Source organism: Lepidochelys kempii, chromosome 7 (genome assembly GCF_965140285.1).
Source record: "Lepidochelys kempii isolate rLepKem1 chromosome 7, rLepKem1.hap1, whole genome shotgun sequence".
Classification (NCBI taxonomy): Eukaryota; Metazoa; Chordata; order Testudines; family Cheloniidae; genus Lepidochelys; species Lepidochelys kempii.
The window spans coordinates 117,853,525-117,870,859 of record NC_136386.1 but is presented as its reverse complement, the minus strand read 5'-3'; the positions used below and the strand labels follow the sequence as shown (position 1 = coordinate 117,870,859).

The following is a 17,335-nucleotide window of genomic DNA, read 5'->3' as shown; positions in this document are numbered from 1 at the left end:
TCTTCTGTATCCCAGCAGAGTGCCCTGATCACCAGGCTTATTCAGATCTCTCATTTTGCATGAAAAATTTCAAGAGGTCTCAGTTTTGTCCTGATGCAGAATGGGAAGTTTTAGTTAATCTCGGATATGTTCGCAGGATGAGCACTGCTTAGTCCTTACTACAGAGTTGGTTGTGAGCAGTGGGCACTGCAGAGTTACATATGCCTCCCTTTATATGAGAAACCAAAGCAAGATCTCTTGCCTCATTCTGGTGTTTGTTAAAATAGACATTGAATAATCCATTTGACTTTTCAAAAAAAGCAGGTAATCCCTGTATCATGGATAACCTTCTCTTTCTCACTCAATAAAATGATTTCTAAAGTCAACATTGTGTCATCTCTGGCTGAGTGAAAGCAAGCTAGTGTATCAATGGCTATTAGCCAAGATGGTCAGGGATGGTGTCCCTAGCCTCTGTTTGCCAGAAGCTGGGAATGAGTGACAGGGGATGGATCACTTGATCATTGCCTCTGGGGCACTTGGCATTGGCCACTGTCAGAAGACAGGATACAGGGCTAGATGGACCTTTGGTCCAGCCCACTATGGCCATTCTTATGTTCATCTGCCTATTCCGGTAGGTCAGATTCTCAGCCGGTATAAATCAGGGTAACACCACTGATTTTGATGAAGCCAGGCTGATTTACACCAGCTAAGCAATGGCACATACTGTAATTGTCAACATTTTGTTCAATTTGCTGCTTTGGTTGAGTTTTTTTTCTATTAAACAAAACCAGGCAAACACACACACACACACACACACACACAAAAAGTGGGGGTGGGTAGATTTGGAAAGCAGAATTCAAAAAGGGATTGACAGATTATATGGATAACAAGAATATCCAGAGTTATCATCATCAGTATCCCTTCCAAAAATTTTGTTGTTAAACCTCATGTTTCAGGGAGCTAACCTCTATTAGAGATCATCATGAGACCTCTGTCTGATTGTCCCACATCTGCCAGCTGTAGGGTTCTTATACATTCCTCAGAAGCATCTGGTTTTTGCAGCATCACCAACCTCATGCCATCAACAAAAAAAATCACAATTCAGGCTTAAAAAACCAGAGTCGTGCCCCTCAAAAATAATGAAATTGGCTTAAAAACATGATTTTTAAAATATAATAAATGTGGGGTTCATTTTATTTGTCTTCTGGTTTAAGAGTCTAAGGGTGTGCTCAGATCATGTTTTCAAACTCTTTTCTTCTCTCTTTTTCTTAAAAGGAAAGCTGAGATTCTCAGGCAGGCACCTGACTCCTGGAGGTGGGGTTTTAAAAGACAAAACATTAAATATCACAAGACTGGTGATAAAATCGTGCAAGTTTGCAACACTGGGCTTGCTCTTTATAATGCTAGGCCGTATCTGTCCCAGCTTCAGATTTCCAGTCCACCATCCTGCCTCCGAAATTTGGCAGTATTTGGATTGGAGGTTTTGGTTCAGACCCATCTCCACTCACAATTGTTATTTATTTGTTTTACTATAGCACCGAGGAGCCCTAGTCCTGGACCAGGACCCCATTGTGCCAGGCGGTGTACAAACACAAAATAAAAAAGACCCTTCTTTCCCAATCTCGGTACAGCCAACTCAATCTTAGACTTGAACAACACTTTTCACCCACATGAGTCCCAAGCAACTCACAGATTGTACAGTCTATATATATAAGAATCACTTCACCAGCCAGAGAAAGACAACCCCCTCTGGGATGTAACATGGCAGCTCATTAACAGCACACAGCAATGCTAAGGAATAGTTTAGGACAGAAAATGAAAAGCAACTTGGCTCAAATTCTCACCTGATGTATTTCCACTGACATCAGGGATAAATTTGGCCCTCACTTTTTGGTGCAATGCAAACAATGAATAATCTAACTGAAAATGACAAGAGGAGTTTCAGGTAAGCAGAATGGAACCACTATATTCAAATTTGGACTGACATTCACTGTTCCTGCAAGAATTGCCATGGGAATTTTCCTACTCACAATTGGCTCGAGTTTCATTCTACTACATCTTATCTGAAAGGCAGCAACTCCGGTAGCACAATGCCATCGCTCAGAACTAATTCAGAGTGAAGAGTGCCATCTGCTGAATAACCAGCACCATCCAGCAACTGGAGCTCCCCCTATCTAATTACTAACATGGCTCAGCCTGCTCAGCTCATGCGAGCTACAGGATCACAACCGAAGGTACATTGTTGGATTGTTTTTCAGTCTGATAATTACTAAGCTAGTTGCGTATGGAGACATTTTCTCACCCATTAGTAGAAACATGTGCCTTCTACAGCCCAGAGGTGGAGTGGGAACATGACAACTTTTACACCTACACTTACAGGTATATAGCATTAATTATTTATTTATTTTATGAGTCAAGCCCTAACTTGCTGCCTTAGCTGTTGCTGCTTGTCACATTATGGTGATGATCTCAGCTTTAAGATGACAATTCAGATTGTGTAACTCATTGTTTCTATTGCAGTCTGTCCATTTCCTAGTGGTATCCAGGGAACGGTGTCAACATTTGGTGGTTGTGGGTGGCACAGGGAGAGGGGATCAGAAGAGCAGTGAACGGAAACAAAGTATTTTGTATCAAGGGCACAGAGAAGGAAAAAGTAATATTCCACCAGGGAGGAAGAAATAGAGAACTGCCAAGTCCATCAGATGAAATTGCTGTCTTTAGCATGAAGAAAATGACTAAGGCATATAAATGCTCTCTCAGTGAAACTCTGGAGGAAGAAAGGAAACAGATAAGCGCTCGCTGGAGATTCTAAAGATCGTTTTGAATGATAAATAACACAAGTCTCCCCAGCTTTTTCAAGGGGTCTAAATTCAATGTCTGTCACTATTTAAAGTGACACCGTCAATCTAAACAAGTGATTAAACATGTGACCAGGGATATTTGGAGCCAGGTAGATATTTTCCGGGGGCGGGGGACGGAGGGGGGAGAATAAAACCAACCCAAAATGAAAAATTTGGGTTGAGGAGTTGAAATTCTTAGCTTTTGGGACCAAAAAAAAAAAAAAAAAGCCTAAAACTTCAGTTATTATAAACCAAAAATAATCATAACACAAACATTTTCCCTCAGGTTTTGGATTTTTCCATCAAAATCCGGAAAAAATTAAATTTGCTAAACTGTTAATTGTTAAAAAGGCCATTTTTCATTCAAAAAACAAAAACAAAACAAAGCCAACTCTCTCTACTTGCAACAAGGACCCAGAGCTGCATCCTAGCATCTCTTTGGCCACTCTTTTAGCTTGCGGGCTGAAATAGCGGCTGCTGCCCTCAGTGCCTCTTCTGCGGGGCTTTTAGGCCGCTGAGTCAGAGTTAAGCACAGATCCTACGTTCCCTACCCTAGCCCAGCCCGGCCCTGCCCCCCCTTCAGTGTCTTCTGAGCCAGTGTAGAGCTCTCCTTTGCCATGTATGGAAGTGAGACAAGGCCTAGTCCATCACCACCTCTTTACCACTGTGCTTACCCTATACGCGCTCTTTATATTCAAAAGCAATGTTGCATGCTCTTTGGCCGGGTGTGTCTCCAGGATGGATAAAAAACACCCCAGCACCCCATGTTCTCAGACGCTACATCAGGTCTAAGGGGCGCACCTGGCACAACTCTGATTTTTTCCAAAAATGATTTATTTTAAAATTTTATCTTTTTTCCTATAAGCCCAGTTAAATCTTCACAGTCAGCAAATCAAATTTCCAGGTCAAATCCCTGTGCAAACATCGCATGATCTTGACAATAATTATAATTTCTAGCATTAAATACCTATGTTTAAATGAGATCTGGGTAAATTCTTCTTTTAAAAATATGTCCCATGAATCTTCACTTGAGCATAAAATAGCATTAGTTTTATCTGTGTTCATGCCTCTTTTGTGTTTGTTTTCTGAGACTTTTCTGGCAAAGGAATTTACTGGCAAGATTATTGGTGGAGACAAGGACCCTTAATCCAGTGTTAGAGAATTACACTGATCCAATCAGGGAACTGAAAACTGATCTACTCACCCAATTAAAATACAGTTTTGATGACAAAAGTCTACAGAGCAAGAATTATTCATGGTGATTAGCTGGGGCCTTTCAAAGCCCACTGAAGTCATTGGGAAGCTTTTCATTGATTTCAGATGGATTTTGGATCAGGAACTTGGTGAGTAATTATGACCAAAACATCTGAGAAAACCACGGGATGATCATGGACAATTTGTCAACAGAAAAAGAGGCTAAGTTTGTTGAATAAATTATTTCCTTTGAATTATTCACTCGGCTCTAGTTTAAATGCACTTAAGGAAATACAATTTGGAAAAATCCAAGGAGATTCCTTCTTGCTCATCCTTGAAACTTAACGATTTTCTGAAATGCCTATTGCCATCATACCAAAGCATCTCAACATTACAGGTAACACTGATTGCATTGATGGTTAGAAGTTATCACTGGCCAAAATGACATTGAACTTAATGCAGATATGACGTAGACATAAAAATTCAATCAGGATTATATTGTGTAAGGTGCTAAGAGCCTCGTGAATGTTGCTGAATGCCCTGCACCTCATACTGCTGCATCAGACCCATAGCTCGCTGGAAGATGTCTGCATCCAAAAGAACGATTGTGAATTATCTTCTTCCACTCCCCTCCCCCCCACCCTTCTTTCTTGCTCTTGATTGGGCCGATCTGTGCATAGCATGAAGATACTTGCAAATGTGCGCTTAGGTTATAAGAGACAACAAAAAGTGATCAGTCAGACACTAGTTGATAAGCAATGAACTGCCTATTTCTGGCGGCAATTGGCAAATCTCCTTGATGAATGAGCTTCAGCGGCACTCTTTAAACACCAGCAGTATATTTTGGGTAGTCGAGATGCTGTGGTATTTATGCCATCCCAGACAGTCCAATAGTTTCTACTGTACCCAGCTGCTTCAGCATTCGAGAATGTAATGCTACAGAAAGCACCTTGCTTTGTCATGTGTTCTCTAATGTCTCCTAATCTCGCGTGAGATCTGCAGCTCTGCTGGGAGGAAGGAAACCTCCTCCAAATTAGCAGCAGGACACACAGCCCCGTAGCCTGAAGCAGCTTCCAGTCCCACCCAGACATTCTGTTCCCACAGGGAGAGAGGCACAAGCCTTTGTATAAGGTCCAGATTCATCAGCCAGAGTCAGAGCGAAGTAATAGTTGTGGGAAGAATTTAGAGGCCAGGGAGAAGCAGTCAGTTTGGGATTGTTTTGCATACCTAGGGCCTTTCCTGAGCTTGGCTCTCTGGGGGATTCCCCTCCTCCATCTAGCTCCCTTTCCCTCTAGAGAACCACTCCCATTTCCCTTATATTCCAGCCAGAGATAATAAGCACACTTGCCACAAAATCAGCAGAACTTCAGTAAGGTTCTAATGCCTTCTGACAGGGGGAATCAACAGAGAAGCCCCGGTTCCTTATTACAGGGGATGATGTACCTCAAAGGGTTGATGGGAGGTTTAATTGATTCTGAAGTGCTTGGAGTTCCTCAGAGGAAAGGAAGTGTAGTACCAACAAACAATAATTGTTGTGTTACAGACCCTGAGCATTATGGATTAAATGATCCTATTCCAACTATGGTTTGATTTTAGAAGAGAGACTGCAAACTATGCAGATTGGATGAAAGTAATGTTACAAAAAGAACAGGAGGACTTGTGGCACCTTAAAGACTAACAAATTTATTTGAGCATTAGCTTTCATGAACTACAGCTCACTTCATCGGATGCATGGGCCATGGGGGTCCCCCCCCCCCCCGTCCTCAGACGCCACCTCCCTTGGCTGTGGTCTTGGCTCGGCGCCAAGCCACAGGCTCGGAGGGGAAGAACTCGAAATGCTTCTTCAGCTCGGCTCTTCCCCCAGGACTCAGCCCTCCTGGATATTTCCCTTTGTCGTGCTTTAGCTCACGAAAGCTTATGCTCAAATAAATTGGTTAGTCTCTAAGGTGCCACAAGTACTCCTGTTCTTTTTGTGGATACAGACTAACACGGCTGCCACTCTGAAACCAGTAATTTTACAGTTTCAGGATTTATATATACAATTAAAGATCCCAAATAATTAAAGTCTAACACCCAAAGCTCCCACTGGGAATTGGAATCAAGGCCCATTTTCATTTAACAACATAGAAATGTAGATCCCTATTGCATGGATACCCAACCTGACCGTCATGACTTCCAGTGGGTCATGAACAAGTCTAGCCTCAAGAATGGCAGTTTGGGTGGCAAAACTTTTTTTCTTTGGGAATGTAGAACAAAGTATGAGAAACTGGAAGCCACTGGCCATGTCTATCCAATCTGGATGGGAGCTCCTCAGTTTGTCAAGGTCTCCCACAGACTTCCTCAGAGACTAGATATTCTCTAAGACAATCCTTTCTCCCAATCACGTTAAGTCTTCTTTGCTTCATAACTTTCTGTCATCAGATGGCCACTCTTGAAAAATATTCTCTGTGTGTATTATAGTTGCTGTGTATTAAAAACTTTTGTTTTATCCCACAAGGAAATATAGCTATAGATGGATGACAGTAAAGACAGAAAAATTTTTATAGCTATTTGATTTGTTTGGAAAGATGAAAATCTCATGCATTTGTTGGAGAAATAATTTCCTAATTCAAGGTTTGAGTGGAGATGTTGATGTTTTCTCCCACTGAGATCTTGATATATAGGATATTATTTAGATCTATAGTGCAAATAAAGGATTTTATGAAGTATAAAGAGTAGCAGGTGTGAGCCAAAAGAACAGAAAATGAAACAGGGATTTATATATATCTATTTTGTGTGTGGCATTAATGTTGTTGAGCTAAATCCTCTCTGTTTTCATTCAATCTTTATACAGACATTTCCATTGACATCAGTGAGAAGTTTGCCTGAGTAAATAATAACTTCAGGATCTGGCTTATTATTATTTTTGTCTGTTAATGAACATTACATTGCAGACGTTCTTGTTAAACCCTGTGGATTTGTGCTGGAAATGGCCCACCTTGATTATCATACACATTGTAAGGAGAGTGATCACTTTAGATAAGCTATTACCAACAGGAGAGTGGGGTTTTGGGGGTGAGGGGGTGGGAGAAAACCTGTATTTGTGCTGGAAATGGCCCACCTTGACTATTATACACATTGTAAGGAGAGTGATCACGTTAGATAAGCTATTACCAGCAGGAGAGTGGGGTGGGGGAAAAAAAAAAACCTTTTGTAGTGATAATCACCCATTTTTTCATGGTTTGTGTGTATAAAAACTTCTGTATTTTCCACAGTATGCATCCGATGAAGTGAGCTGTAGCTCACGAAAGCTTATGCTCAAATAAATTGGTTAGTCTCTAAGGTGCCATAAGTACTCCTTTTCTTTTTGCAAATACAGACTAACACGGCTGTTACTCTGAAACATTACATTGCAGTGTATTTTAATGCTGCCATCCGGCTTACATGAATTCACCTCTAGTTTCAGCTCTATTTCCTGTACACCAACAACCATACAAAAGACAACATGACCTGAATCAGTTAGGTAGGCACGTCCAGAGACAGAGATATCCATATAAACCTGGACATAACTGCTGTCTTGACACCATAGCTTGCTGCAGGTTCCATGGCTATAATTGTGACACATTTCATGGACAAATGCGCCACCTGAAGAATCAAATGCTCAGAAAACAAATGAAACTTTGTCAACATTTTCTCTGTTTCTCTTCTGAAGAGAGGCTCATAGGCAATTTACTGTGATTTTACCACATGACTGATGCATTACATTCTTTTATATTCATTTGTGTGTAAAATGGAATACATTACATTGTAATACCCAGAGTGTTCCAAGACAAAGGCAAAGCTTCATTCCAGTTCAAGCTATTGGCAATTTGAATCCCAACAATTCAAGTTTCTACTTATTATACTTGAGAATGTATGAAATTGCCTTTAGCATATATGTTTAAATTCCAAGGATAATTAACTAATTATAAATAATTAATGCAGAAGTTCTCTACCCAGGTCACTTATACAATAAAATCACACTATTGTTCTGCCTTTCAGTTGTTATTGGAAAGGCCAAGCTAAACATCAGGCAAAGTCTGCTGTGGAGTCTCAAAACAAACTCTTGTCTGTACACTCGCTCATAAAAAGAGACCTTGCTTTTCCCCTCCTATCTAATTGCTTCACCTGACCACTGAGATGACAATTTTCACAGGCTGCATCCTCCACAGATTCTACCTGCCTCATGGATTTTATCCAATGGATAGAATTAAGAAGTGGCCCAGACAGGCTGCTTTGTGTTTGACCTAGAGTCCACGTCCAGCAGTCTCAGAATGACTGTTCTCAATGATGACCTAAAAAAAATCCACCTCTGCCTTTCCAGCAATCTGAAGAGAAGCAGTACGGCCCAGTGGATGAAGTACTGTGCTGGGACCCACAGTATATAGGTTCTGTTCCCAACTCTGGTGCTGGTTGATTGACTATGAACAAGTCGATTTCTCATCTGTAAAGCGGGGACCAAACTTATCCTCTTTGAGGTCTACCACGAAGTGCTGGGTATTATTATCAACTCTTCACCTGTTCCAGCTGCAAGAAAGCAGTAGCAGACTCTCTCCAGTTCCGGGCAACTTACTACTGCATTACTAGGGACATGTGCTGCATTCCTTCACAGGAGGATCCTCTAGCATGATATTAAGGCTTTTCTTCCCATGGACCTCCCATGGACCTCTTCAGCTCTTCCTGTGCTTTGCTCTCTGGCTGTCTTTCCAGCAAGCAATAGATTCACTAGACTCACTCACAGCAAATCTAGGGCAGAGGCAGATTTGAGGCTTCAGCAACTCTGTGCAATCTTCTGAAGACCAGGTGGTTGGAACCACCCATAACCTAATGCTCCTGAACCCCACAGTAAAACTATCCTCAGGGTTCTCCTCTGCAAGATGACACCCTATCCTGTGAGAACAATAACCTGCAGGCTACTGTAGCTCCACCTTCAAACTTCACCCATCTTTTACAGCTGTGTGACAGCAGCCTGAGAAGAGGCTCAAGGGAGCTGTGGGGACACCAAATCTACACTGACTTGATACACCAAACTGGAAGACACTTGCAAAACTGCAAGATAATTGCAAAATAATACAAGAGGTCACACCCAGTAGCAGGTTCCAAACCGGTGGCAAAAATCCCCCGTGGGGTGGAGGACCAGCACAAAGCCTTCACCCCCACTTACACCCCATATATGGAATCTGTGTGTTTGTGGTGAGGGAGAAGCATTGATGACATGGTCATACTGAAACACTTGCACAGCCCCTAAATGCTACGGAAAGAGTCTCCGTGCCAACCATTCGTTAGCTGATTGCAGAAGGCTTCCGTAGGGATGGGTCATGTTTTGGAATGGTTGTCAAGAAATGATCCTGTGTGCCAGACCCAGGATAGGGGCATGGATTTCAGCAACCCAAACTCTCTGCACTCTGCCTGTACCGAGCATGAATTCTCCTGTGTTTTATCAATATGCATTTATATGCAGTTACTAAAGACGAGTCTCTATTTACTCTTAACTAATATTTGTTCCCATTAGGAGCATTAAAGTTTGCTATATTTCCAGGAATCGTAGATTTCCATGTGTCTGGTTCAAAATCACCTCTGATGGCAAGACAATCCCCATCTATATGGGAGTTTGACTGCAAGCTTTTGGAGTAAGAATTTTCAGAGAAACCTCATCTTACCAGGGCCCAATCCTCCAGTTCCAACTGAGGCCAATGGAAAGACACCCATTGATTTCAATTGGAGAAATGGATCATGTCCTTAGAGGACACAGTGAACAGTACAAATATGGATCAATAATGCGCCAAATTAGCCCCTGATGTAAAACTACTGACTTCAACGGAGTTACACCATGGATAAATTTGGTCATTATTATTTATTTGTATTGTGGTAGTCCCTAAAAAGAGCCCTAGTAATGGACCAGGACCCCATTGTGCTAGGTACTGGACAAACACAAAAAACAAAAAGTCAGCCTCTATCCAAAAGGGTTTACGATCTTGTGCCTTTATTCCCTTCAAATAAACAGCCCCATCTGTTCTTGAAATCAAAGCTATATTTGTGGGTACTTTATTCAGTTTGAGGCAGGAGGAAGGATTGGTTTTGTACGGGTTATACCTGGATGTAATAGTGTCCGAAGTAAAAGAGCCAACTACTGAAATACTGAAACATACTCCAAAATACTGAATTAGTCTGGGGTCAGTAGTAATGGTTGCTATTTACCAGTGCAGGGGTGGCCAACCCGTGGCTCCGGAGCCACGTGCGGCTCTTCAGAAGTGAATCTGCGGCTCCTTGTCTAGGCACCGACTCCGGGGCTGGAGCTACAGGTGCCAACTTTCCAATGTGCCGGGGGGTGCTCACTGCTCAACCCCTGGCTCTGCCGCAGGCCCTGCCCCCACTCCACCCCTTCCCGCCCCCTCCCCTGAGCCTGCCGTGCCCTTGCTTCTCCCCTTTCCCACCGCCCAGAGCGTCCTGCACATCATGAACCATGTGGGGAGGGAGGGGGACGCGCTGATCAGCGGGGCTGCCGGTGGGCGGGAGGCGCTGGGAGCGGGGTGGGGGAGCTGCTGACATATTACTGTGGCTCTTTGGCAATCTACATTGGCAAATTCTGGCTCCGTCTCAGGCTGAAGTTGGCCACCCCTGTACTAGAACAACTCTATGGCAACAAGGTTACATTTTTATTACAGCATTTTTCATCTAAAGGGATCCCAAAGCGCTTTCCCAATGTACCACAGACCTACACTACGACCAGCACTGAAGTGCAGCCATGTCTGGGTGAGGTGTGAAGGCTCTTTAACAGCAGCACTTACATAACTGTTCAGGACAAAACGTGAAGAATTATATTGCATCCCACTAAAACTGCAGTAGGAAAAATAATTACCCAGATTGGAATCTGGCCAGGACAAGAGGGTTAACAGCCACTTCTGAAAAAAAAAAATGCCAAGGGATCTTCACTGTCCACACAGAGAGGATCATATTGTACCTTTCATTCAAAAGACTGCACACCGCACAACATAATGCCCAAAGGCACCAGGGTGGGACATTGGCTCTGTGCTGCTCTAGGGAAAAAGGGTGCTACCTACTGAATTAACACAACCAATCAGGTTTGCCCTAATCATTTCCCAACCAATTACAGCTGGGGCCCAATATTGCTCTACTTATGTGAGGTTGGAGGTGATCATAGCACCGGATGGCTTGGCTTGGCATCTTCCTGGACAGCATAAGCCAGGTGTCTGCATGACCCTGACAGACAGTTGTTTGGGAAGAATGTCGCTAATTAGCCAAAGCACTTCCCCACCCCATCCCAAAATACGTCCTTCGGTTATAAAGCCGGAAGGGATGCTTGTAGTCATCTAGTCTCACCTCCTGTAAACCAAAGCTATCATACAGTAAATTGATTTGTATTATTTTACACTTCATGTTGGAGTATTGGACCAAAATATTTTTTAATGTAAAACTAAATATCTAATTCCATGTACCACATGCCCAGAATGCTTGATGGCTTTTTTTAAGTCACAAGCCCTTGCTCAACAAATGAATCCCTTTAAAAAAGGTGGCAAACTCAATCAGTTTTAGAAGACTGGAGATCAAACTAGAGGATTAATTTTAGTAGCACCTGTGAGAGATCTAACAGTTAAGGTGGGTGGAAAGGTCCTGAAAACCTGGCTGGTGAGAATTTTCTGCTTCAATGATTTGATTAAAAAGCTCCTGATAAGACTATAAAATACTGGTCCAGTCAATGAAGGCTGAATCACAGAGAAGTGCTTATGACATCTACATGAATACGAAATGGACTCATGTGATGATTTACCTTAATACCAAAAGGAATTCATAATGATCAGGCCATTATTTTTAAATGATACCAAAAGCTGAAGGGAAGCACACACATATCCCTGCAGCATAGCCAGAAATTGTATTCGAGAGCAGCGTAAGAGCTGAAAACAGCTCGGAACCTGTTAGCCTGAGTCCCTGATCTCCTCGATAAACAAGAAGAGCGTGTCCCTGCTATGACTGCATCTCACCCTGAGGTGCTCTTCTGAGCATTCTCTTTGCTCCTTTTAAGAGAACAGACACAGAACTTTGAACCTTTAATCACCCAGCGATGTCCAAACCTCCGCCTTAGCAGGACTAGATTTGACACAAGAAAGCAAAACAAGGACTGTTTCTCACGGGTATAAGATCCCAGCTCCAGGGCCCATTGAGCCAAGGCTCAGAGGGAGCAGAGCTCAAGCTAACTTGATAAAAAAAAAAAAAAAAAACTTCCGCACTGTGTGGCATGAATGCTCCTTTGGTCTTGGAAATGGAGTCACCTACTCTTTGTTGTTGCTATTCCCAGGGAAGAAATCTGGGTTCCGGGAGATAGAGGGACTGTCTCGTTTTACCACCCCGGGGACAAACTAAACAACCGCCGCTTTGTTCCTCTGCTGGAACCCTCGCTCTGCTGCGCGCACTCCCCCACCCCCCCTTCAAGTTTGGGTCTGATTCATTTCCCGCAGCATCTGTCCGCCCCTAGGGAGCGGGTGGCACACACTGGACTGCAGACCCGAGCAGTGTAGGGAAAGGGGAGGGGAGGACCGAAGGGAACTCCGACTCTGCCATGTAACTTGCATCTTCGCTCAATCGCGGTTGCTCAGGACACCCGAGAATGCATCGCACGCGAGCTGGGGAGGATTTGGGGATTTGAGGACTACCCCTGATTGCTCCATGCACAGTGAAGACACTGCCCTCTCCTCTCCAGTCATAGCCCTTCTCTCCCGCTGCCCTCTCTCCAAACCTCCCCACGGCCTCACCCTGATAAGAGCAACGAGAGTGCAACTCAGGTGGCTGGTGGAGGGGGAGAAAACTTTTCCCCCAGCAGAAAGACGCTAGAAGCACTTTTGCCCGGCTGCAAACTGCCGAGCGACACCCGATGCGAAGGGCCAGATCCCAGAGAACCGCTCGAGCCACCAGCCCGGCCCCGCTTTCTGCCCCGTGCCCACCACCCGGCGCTGCATCGCCCCCGTGGTCTGGGCATCCCGCCGCCCACCCCGGGGCTGGGGTTACTCACGCTGCTGTTGTGGCCCGACCAGTGCACCATGGCCTGGTTGTGCGCCGAGTCCCCGGCCAGGGCGAAGGTGGTGCTGGTCAATCTCAGCTCCTCCAGCCTGAAGCGGGTGGCTTTGCCCTGCGGCTGCTCGGGGGATGCTGCCGCCGCCGCCGCCTCCCTGCCCTGCCGGTCCCGCTCCGCCGGGACCCCCCTGGCTCTCCTCCGCTCCGCCTGGCTCCTTCTCAGCCTGCTGCTGCGGGGCGCACGCCCAGCCGGGCTCCGCTCTGCGCCCCGCCGGCCCGGCAGGGCGGGCGCAGTCCCCCGGAGGGGAGCCCGGGCCCGGCCGGGGCCAGCGAGGGATGCGCGGGGGTCGGGCTGGCCGCTCGGTTTCTCCTGGCTGGGAGCAGCGGGGCCGGTCGCTTTCCCCCCAGCCGCCGGGAACCGCCTCGCCTCTTCCCCGCGGCCCGGCCGCAAGGGGATGGACAAGAATCCCGGCCCAGGCGGCTTGCCCGGGGCCAGGCAGGCGCGGCAGGTTATTGCCGCCTCGCTGGTGCCGAGGAATTGGAAGAGCCAGGTCCCGGCCAGCAGAGCAAGGCGCCAGCCCGCTGGGGACCGGCCCGTAACTTTTCCCATGGCTGCGGATGCTGGCGAGGAGGGCGAGAGGCTGAGAGAGAGACACACACACCAAGGGGGGGCTGCAGATTTACCCGGAGCAGAGGGGACACGGCACCAACTCCATGCAAGTTTCAGGCAGGGCTGGATTTGCTGCAGGCAGGGCTGGATTCGCTGTCTTCTCTCTCTCTCTCTCTTTTCTTATCCCCCCTCCCCACCCAACCCCCCCAGGGCTGGCTTTGCTGATCCGGCTTTTGGATGGAAGGCAAAGCCACAGCCACCCGGGGGGAGGAGCTGGATTGAAGTCAGAGCGAGGGAGCCCCGGCTGGTGATTTCCTCCTGCTTCTCCTTGTGCAATCAGTCACAAATTGCCTCTTCTCGGCTCGCCTTCGCCCCAGCAGCTCCGCCAGGGTGCTGAGCTGGTTTGCAGCGGTGGACGATCTGTGATTCTCCAACACAGCACTAGGCACTCGCCTTAACTTTTATAGCCTCCCCCCCGACACACACATACACGATCTCTGCCTTTGCTCCCGCCCCCACGCCTGGCTTTCCCTGATCGTATGCCACCTCCCCAGACCGCGTCTTGTTGAAAGTTCCGATCCGCCCCGCAACTCCTCCGAAAAGGCTTTGCAGAGCCACAGACATGTCCCCCAGGGCATGAAGGAGCAAACACTCCCCCCCCCCGCCCCCCAGCCGCTTCAGTGGCCTCCTGGTTATTTTTTTCCTAACAGGGATTGAGCGGCTGGATGGACTCTAATTTGCAACACCTGCCTCTTCTCTACAGTGGACAAGAAGCTGGAGATGAGTCAGCAGTGCGCCCTTGTTGCCAAGAAGGTTAACCGCATTTGGGGTTGTATAAGTAGGGGCATTGCCAGCAGATCAAGGGATGTGATTCTTCCCCTCTATTCGACATTGGGGAGGCCTCATCTGGAGTACTGTGTTCAGTTTTGGGCCCCACACTACAAGAAGGATGTGGAAAAATTGGAAAGCATCCAGTGGTGGGCAACAAAAATGATTAGGGGACTGGAACACATGACTTATGAGGAGAGGCTGAGGGAACTGGGATTGTTTAGTCTGCAGAAGAGAAGAATGAGGGGGGATTTGACAGTTGCTTTCAACTACCTGAAAGGGGGTTCCAAAGAGGATGGCTCTAGACTGTTCTCAGTGGCAGTGGATGACAGAACAAGGAGTAATGGTCTCAAGTTGCAATGGGGGAGGTTTAGGTTAGATATTAGGAAAAACTTTTTCACTAGGAGGGTGGTGAAGCACTGGAATGGGTTACCTAGGGAGGTGGTGGAATCTCCTTCCTTTGAGGTTTTTAGGGTCAGGCTGGGATGATTTAGTTGAGGATTGGTCCTGCTTTGAGCAGGGGGTTGGACTAGATGACCTCCTGAGGTCCCTTCCAACCCTGATATTCTATGATTCTCAGTCTGATGGGGGAGGTGTAACTTCAGGGGAATTGGTTACTCCTGATTCACAGCAGGGTGAGTAAAGAAGCAGCCCCGCTGCCTTTAACAGACATGGATAGTTTCCACGATATGCATCTGAAGAAGTGAGCTGTAGCTCACGAAAGCTTATGCTCTAATAAATTGGTTAGTCTCTAAGGTGCCACAAGTCCTCCTTTTCTATTTGCACAGAGGGAAGTCGTGGTCCCCTCCTGCTCTGTTGGATACAGTAACTGCGGCATTGTATTAAGATAAATCACTCAGGCATTGCAAAGATTTGCTCAGACTAATACTGTCAGGAAAAGGAACATGATTTTGGAAATGAAATGACAACAGATGGGAGGGAGAGATTCCCACCAGTGATTTAGTGGAAGCCAGAGATAGCCCTGTGGGCTGAGCTAGCTGTCCCTTAGCTCTAAATAATCAAGTTCTCAGGGAGGGGACTGTTCCTTTCCCCTTGTCTTTCTCTGTATTTTTTCTGCAGTTTTCATTATCATTTGCCACAGCATTACTTATTGAGGTTATTTTTACCTTCCCTTTTAACAATTTAACAATGTTTACATTTATTCCCTACTTCAGTCATGTATTAGTAAATATATAACATATCCACATTATCCATTTAGGTATGTAAATGGGCACAGTACAGACAGGGATTCTCTAAGCTTGTTGAGAAGTGCATACATTAAGTTTACTCCAGTGAGCCATTCCTATCTGTTCAGTCTCCCTTGTTCCAGTTTCATTTTAAAGGGAGTTTGTTTATTTTTAAGTATCTCGTTCTTGTGGAGAAGGAGTGCTGCAGTGTATTTCAATAAGACATTTACAGTTACATGTGCTCATTTCAGAAATCTAACTCAAATGTTTGCTGCTTGGAAGCCTTGCAAGTGGTCGCACTAAAGTAAGACTTGGATTAATAGAGGTTTGGCATGACTCTCTGTGATACTTAAACAATGATGAATTGTCTGCAATCTAACCAGCAGACCCCAGCTAAATCTACTGTAAACCAATTAACTTTATACCAGCTTGCATTTCTCCCAAATAAATGGTTACAATTAAGCACATATGCTGTCAGTAATAATTAATACAGTGCATTTATACAGCTCCTTCCAGCTGTTGATCTCAAAGCACTTTACAAAAGTTGACTAATATTTCCCCTGTTGTACAAATGGAGAAACTGAAGCATGGAATGTTAAATCATTGCCCAAGGTCATACCTCAGGCCTGCAGCAGAGTGAGGGATGGAACCCATGCTGGTCAGTCTTTCAGATCACAGCTGTCCGGATGGTTTCCTGGTTGTGTAACAAGATCCAAGCGAAAATGTCTCCTAAGTAGTGGTGCGAGGGCTCAGTAGTTGTACAGAGAGCTGTGCAGAGGTTGATATTTCCTCTGGTAATTAGGACAGTTCAAGAGGGATTTCTCCAAAGATGACTCTAGCCTGCAGTGGCAATGTCAGTGCAACCCCCATGAGGAGGATTAGTTTATGCTAAACAGAAGAAAGAAAAAAAAAGGAAAAGCAATAAATAAGCTCCATGTATTTAGATATTTACCTTATGACTGTTGGTGAACAGTACTTGTGCAATCTAGATTCAAAGTCTTGAATACAATTTATGAGAAAAGACTGAAAACCCTAGGCTTTGTTTAGTCTGGAGAAGAGAAGACTAAGAGGGGACATGATAACAGTTTTCAAGTACCTAAAAGGGTGTTACAGGGAGGAGAGTGAAAAATTGTTCTTGTTAACCTCTGAGGATAGGACAAGAAGCAAGGGGCTTAAATTGCAGCCAGGGAGATTTAGGTTGGACATTAGGAAAAACTTCCTAACAGCCAGTGTAGTTAAGCACTGGAATAAATTGCCAAGGGAGTTGTGGAATCTCCATCATTGGAGGTTTTTTAAGAACAGGTTAGACAAACACCTGTCAAAGATAGTCCAATTGTCACCTAGTCCCTTCCAGATGGGCAGCTTTATCGCAGAGCCTGTATGATGATCCTCTGACTGGGCCATCAGTGGGCTCCGAACCCAGACTCTTCAGCATAAAAAGAACCTTCTACTGCATGAGCTAAGGAGTAGCTCTCCACATTGGTAGCTAGAGTAGGCTCTTATCCTGTTAGGCAGACCAGTCACTAGAGGGGGATAAAGATGTGCACTCAGCCCAGGTGGCTTATACTTAGGAACACCCAGATAGTGATTGTGTAGAGAAAGGATTCCCAGGCATGCTGCTCTCCAAAAGCCATGCTTTAAAAAGGGAATTA

General features: G+C 45.3%; 1 protein-coding gene across 1 annotated transcript in view; it reads right to left on the bottom strand.

Moving 5' to 3' along the window:
• The window catches only part of SORCS1 (sortilin related VPS10 domain containing receptor 1), a 424,272-nt gene extending 410,154 nt beyond the window's left edge, over positions 1-14,118 (bottom strand). Inside the window, exon 1 of the mRNA XM_073354427.2 lies at positions 13,057-14,118. Coding sequence (XP_073210528.1) covers positions 13,057-13,668 — 612 coding nt within the window. The 5' untranslated portion in view covers positions 13,669-14,118. The remainder of the gene's footprint in view (positions 1-13,056) is intronic.
• Between the last annotated feature and the right edge of the window lie 3,217 nt (positions 14,119-17,335).